The sequence below is a fragment of the Pangasianodon hypophthalmus genome, chromosome 16 (genome assembly GCF_027358585.1).
Source record: "Pangasianodon hypophthalmus isolate fPanHyp1 chromosome 16, fPanHyp1.pri, whole genome shotgun sequence".
In the NCBI taxonomy this organism is placed as follows: Eukaryota; Metazoa; Chordata; class Actinopteri; order Siluriformes; family Pangasiidae; genus Pangasianodon; species Pangasianodon hypophthalmus.
The window spans coordinates 4428246-4433268 of NC_069725.1; the positions used below are offsets into that span (position 1 = coordinate 4428246).

The following is a 5023-nucleotide window of genomic DNA, read 5'->3' on the forward strand; positions in this document are numbered from 1 at the left end:
GTATCTTCAGGGTTATTTGTACAAGTAAAGAATAAAAAAAATTGACTGCTGTTAAAGGAAATGAATCAACGACTCATTAGAATCGAGAATTCACCAGCACTGTGCTATAAGAGCCTATCTAAAGATTGTCATTTTAGGTAAAATGAAGTTTTCCCCTGAATCTTTTGTGGTCATGTTTCTGTGAAAAACCTCCTCACCTCCTCAGAACACCTGCTTTAACCCCTGATCCCAGAGCACTCCCTCTGGCACGGCTCAGCAACATCAATCACTGCAACCAAACCTCAGGAAACACTGCACACACAAACTGGGCCGAATCCCAACTCTGCTAGAGCCTCCTGCCTCTAAAACTATGCCTGATTTGGACCAAAAATTGAAGCTGCTAGCACTGACAGGTCCAGAACAGATTACACATCATCACATCTTGGACATGTCCGACATGTTGGATATGTGGAGCACGTAGAATATGGCAAGCAGATAAGCAAATAGCTTACAGATGGAGCTGGGTGGACTTTTACGGAAAGGTATAGTGATAGAGGAGATTTAGACAAGCTGAAGTCGAAAGGCTATTACACTTGACTTATGCTATAGGTTACTATCGAGTGAATTTTTAGATGAACCCAGTCTACCAGCTTGTTTTGAGTGGTTTTAGATGTACCTGTGTTGAACTGTTTGCTACAGCAGGTGTGTTTCCTAAAGAGCTAATATCATTAACCAGGGCTGACAGGTTCAGCAAAAAATTCCAGCCCAAATACATTATGAAAACCACACAAAAAACCTGAAACATGCCCAAAAAAATTCACGCATTGGAAAAGAGAGATGCATTTTTCTTCTTTTCTTGACCTCTGTGTGGGAAACATGGTCTTCATGGTGCACACGCATTTCTGATTTACGGACTTTATTGACCTCATAATCCCCTAGATAAAACTGGGGAGGGCTGCGTCAGGAAGGGCATTCGGCATTAAAAAAAAACTGCGTCAGATCAAAATATGCGGGCCAATGATCTGCTGTGATGAAAGAAGAACATTCACTTCATAATCCTCCTTTCCCTCTCCCTTGGATTTAGTGCCAAGATCAAGATCCTGGCAGCCATGGAGTATTTTTAAATGAGTCCAATTTGGCATAAAAAATGTGACCCTTGAGACCCTGTCATTAACTGTCATGTCTGCTGCTCCTCCGCTGTGCATGGGGCAGCATGATCCGTTCCCCAGTGGGCCTCAATTAGCACTTAGTGCAGTTCCCATTTTTGAACACTGGGGCAATAATAACTCTATGGAAGCTAAGTGGGGCAGTGGATGCTTTTCGACCATAATTGCAGAACAAATCAATGGGCAAATCAATAGAACATTGACTTATATCTATGAAATAGCAACATTTAAATCATTGCTCACTATTATCACATTATATCCGTTTGCAATGTGCTAAACTGGAGGCTATAAGCTTCCATTACTTGTTAGCAACATCATCATCTTATCTTGATTGGAAAACTAAAGAAGCAAATTTTAAACACCTAATATGTCTCGGCAGAGATCTTGGTTGCACCTGGGGTGAGGAGAAATTTCATTTTTGCATGAACTGTTCCTTCAAACACAGTTTTGTATAATTTTGCCTACTTTTCTCACTGTATATATCACAAAAATCAATGTAATCTTCTACAATTCTTCAAGGAAGCTATTGTAGAAATCATGTCTTGGTGTCCACACAACAGGATGACCATTGGACTTAGTGGATGTGAAGAAATATTGATGCAGCATCGCCCTCTTCAGGAAGATCTTAATCCAACCACGTTTATCATAAAAACAGATCAGTTTATTGACACAAACGTTATTTATACACATTATTTAGATTTTCCCATGCATATAGTATATGACAAAACTGTTAAAAATGTCTTCTGGTTTTTAAGAGTTATGGTTGACAATCAGAGCTTTTCTGTCTCCATCAGTCCACTTGAGGGGTAGCTACAATACTCAGTTCCAGGTGTGTGTGGGGTTTTTAGACAGACATTACTCCCCAGGACATGTAATGATCCATCAGCGTTCTTTAGCCATGAACTGATGAGTTCTGTGGTCAGCCTCAGAAGGAAGTCGTCTGCTGAGGTCTAGCATCTCGGGCCACTTTAACGGGAAATAGTTTGGCTCAGTCCACATTATTCTCTCTCTACTGGGTTTTCTTAGCGCTTTCTCTGGCAGCTTTCCTCTTCAGCTGCAGTGTCTTCAGCTCTGTCATGGTCGCAAATGTCCTCCTCACCCACACGACCTAAAACACATGCAGCAAACCCAAAATCACTTCAGTTCCATTACGACTGTAACTCAGTGTGAATCTAAATCCTTCTAACAGCAAAGCTCAAATCTGTCCTAATATCTCCAGGTATAAAAAACAATTTCAGTATGGACATTGCCTCAGTCCCAGTGAAGGAGGTGTGGCCTCTGTGTCTGTCAGTCTCAGTGAAGGAGGCGTGGCCTCTGTGTCTGTCAGTCTCAGTGAAGGAAAGGTGGCTTCTCTACCTGTCAGTTCAAATGAAGGAGGCGAGGCCTCTGTGTCTGTCAGTCTCAGGGAAGGAGGCATGGCCTCTGCATTTGTCAGTCCTAGCAGAGGTGTGGCCTCTGCATTTGTCAGTCCTAGCAGAGGTGTGGCCTCTGCATTTGTCAGTCCTAGCGGAGGTGTGGCCTCTGGGTGTCAGTCTCAGTGAAAGAAATATGTCCTGTGTGTCATCCTGTGGCAACTAACACACAGAGGTGTGAAAGACGTGTGGCCTCTGTGTGTCAGTCCTAGTGGAGGTGTGGCCTGTGTGTCCATCAGTCCTAGTGAAGAAGGTGTGTGAAGAGGGTGCAATCTGTATCATCAATGCATGTCCAGTACTGTGCTTCTCAAAAATAACTCCTTTTTTTTTTAAACTGAAATTACCAAACTCAAATAGCTCCCGAGTGTTTCATCATTAGCTGCTTCAAATGTATCTTTCATATTTCAGATTGTTAATCATATAATGAGAGAGATAATGTAATGAAAGAGATACACACCCCTATTACCCAAGTATAGCAGCACATACCTTCAGAAGATGCAAGCTTCTCATTAAAACAATGTGAACTTCTAATTCAATTAGTTTTTATGTACATTTATTTCATCTCTTCTTTTACAGCTATAATTATACATTGTTTAAAGACACTGATGGGAGATAAAATCTTACCACGATGATCATGGTGTTGAACAGGAGTGGTGCAGAATACACCAACGATATGAACATCCCCCTGGAGTCAAAGTACTGGAACTTGGAAAATGATCTGCAAAATTGAAATTATAATCCAGATAAAACTGCTCAGAAGGAAACAGATGTGCTCAGATGTGAAGGATGAAAGAAAAAAACCTCATCTTACCTCCAGTTCATGGCTGCAATCTCGTTCACATATTCTGCACTGTACACCATTGCAACTGAGGAGGACAACAGAATGTTTTTTTAAAAAGCTTTTTATCTCTCCATTAATTTCACTGCCTTTTAAATCACAGTGAAATCACTCACCCATCAGGAGGAACTGGAAGATCTGGAGTCTGTAGTACCTGCAGGTCAGGAGAGTCAAAGCAAAGCACAGGATGTGAAAAGAAATCAGGCCAATGAGCCATGGCTCAGACCACTGGACCTGTGGGAAGACAGAGAGAGAGAGAGAGAGAGAGAGAGAGAGAGAGAACACACAAATGAGTTATAGTGACGTAGTAAAATATCTGCAAAATGAATTACTGCTTGAATAAACAACCAACTCCAACACACCCTAGCTAGCTCATAGCTAACTCTGAACTATTATTGAATTATGTCTCTTACAGACTGTAAAAAAGTCCATGTTGACGTAATGCGAACTTTGCTGAATCCGTCTATAGGGATGGCGCTGATATTCTTCGCTTTATCCGCATTCATTTTGTGAAATAATACTAAAAATAATAAACAAAAAATGAACACTGCCGTAAACCATAAACCAGGCTAACGCTCCGTCCCAAACCGCGCACTTCCGTACTAAAGAGTGACGACAAAATAGTGCGCCAGGCAAGGGTAACTATGGCAACATGTGCCGTCGAAATATGCGCATACTATTTAGTAATGTAGTATGCGATTTGGGACATAGATACTTCCGCATTCGTCACATCTATAGACCACGCCCATCAGACGGCCCACTTCAGTTCACTGATGTAAGTCAATGAAATTTCATGGTAGACAACAGCTTTGTTTTGAAACGTCTTAAATAAAGCTTTTATTTATATTTTTCTAAATAATTAGATTCCTTACACTGAATTTTCTGCTACCTTTAATTAAAAAAAAAATAGTTTGAATTAGATAGTTTCCAAAATATTGTTAATGGACTTACGGGAAAATAAACACAACGAAATACAATAAAAAATAATTTACAATTCAACAAGTATGGTTTTATGTTTAATAAAATGAAATTTTGGATGTGCTTAATCATACACACCTTTCAAGATGTCTTTTGTGGGGAGAAAAAAAAGCCGGATCTGGTATATAAATAATTTTAAGGTCTATTAAACAAATTTTAATGATCTATTTAAAAAAATACCAACTTATAAACTTATAAAATGTGTAGAGATATATGAACTGAAAGATAAAAATTCATAAATGTTCATTTGTTCTTCATGTTTAATATGGAGCTCACTCAATATGTCAGAATTTTAGAATAAATGAGAAGAAAAAGTGCGAAAAAAAAAGAGATTAAACTTTGCATATGCATATTCTTTTAGACAGATCCAAGCAAGAAATGAATTTATTTATTTATTTATTGGTTTGTTTATTCATTATAATATTGATGTTAATGCTAAGGAAGGTTGCTTTGATCCTTTTTTTTCTCATGCAAGAAAATTGTTGAATCTGGTACACAATTATTGTCGATATTGTGCAGGATAAAGAAAGACAAATTTAAAAATATATATCTATCATTAAATCATAATAATCATTAAATAATCTATCAATAAATAATTCCATGAGTACATTAATGTTTTACTGAAAACAAAATGAAGCAGTTTTTTATAT

At 38.6% G+C, this 5023-nt stretch overlaps 1 protein-coding gene across 1 annotated transcript; it reads right to left on the minus strand.

Moving 5' to 3' along the window:
- Positions 1-1784: 1784 nt before the first annotated feature.
- tmem18 (transmembrane protein 18) lies at positions 1785-4055 on the minus strand. The gene is made up of 5 exons (XM_026945056.3): positions 3809-4055; positions 3512-3629; positions 3369-3423; positions 3182-3275; positions 1785-2253 (listed from the first exon to the last, which is right to left on the minus strand). The coding sequence occupies exons 1-5, from the start codon at positions 3899-3901 to the stop codon at positions 2155-2157; spliced, it is 459 nt and encodes a 152-aa protein (XP_026800857.1). The 5' UTR covers positions 3902-4055; the 3' UTR covers positions 1785-2154.
- Positions 4056-5023: the final 968 nt, after the last annotated feature.

Bases quoted from the DNA above. Each gene is read 5' to 3' on its own strand.
- tmem18 (XM_026945056.3), bottom strand. From the start codon at position 3,901: ATGAATGCGGATAAAGCGAAGAATATCAGCGCCATCCCTATAGACGGA. The intron at 3,630-3,808 runs GTAAGAGACATA...GTCTTCCCACAG, and splicing joins CATGGACTTTTTTACAGTCT to GTCCAGTGGTCTGAGCCATG. The intron at 3,424-3,511 runs GTGAGTGATTTC...TGTCCTCCTCAG, and splicing joins CTTCCAGTTCCTCCTGATGG to TTGCAATGGTGTACAGTGCA.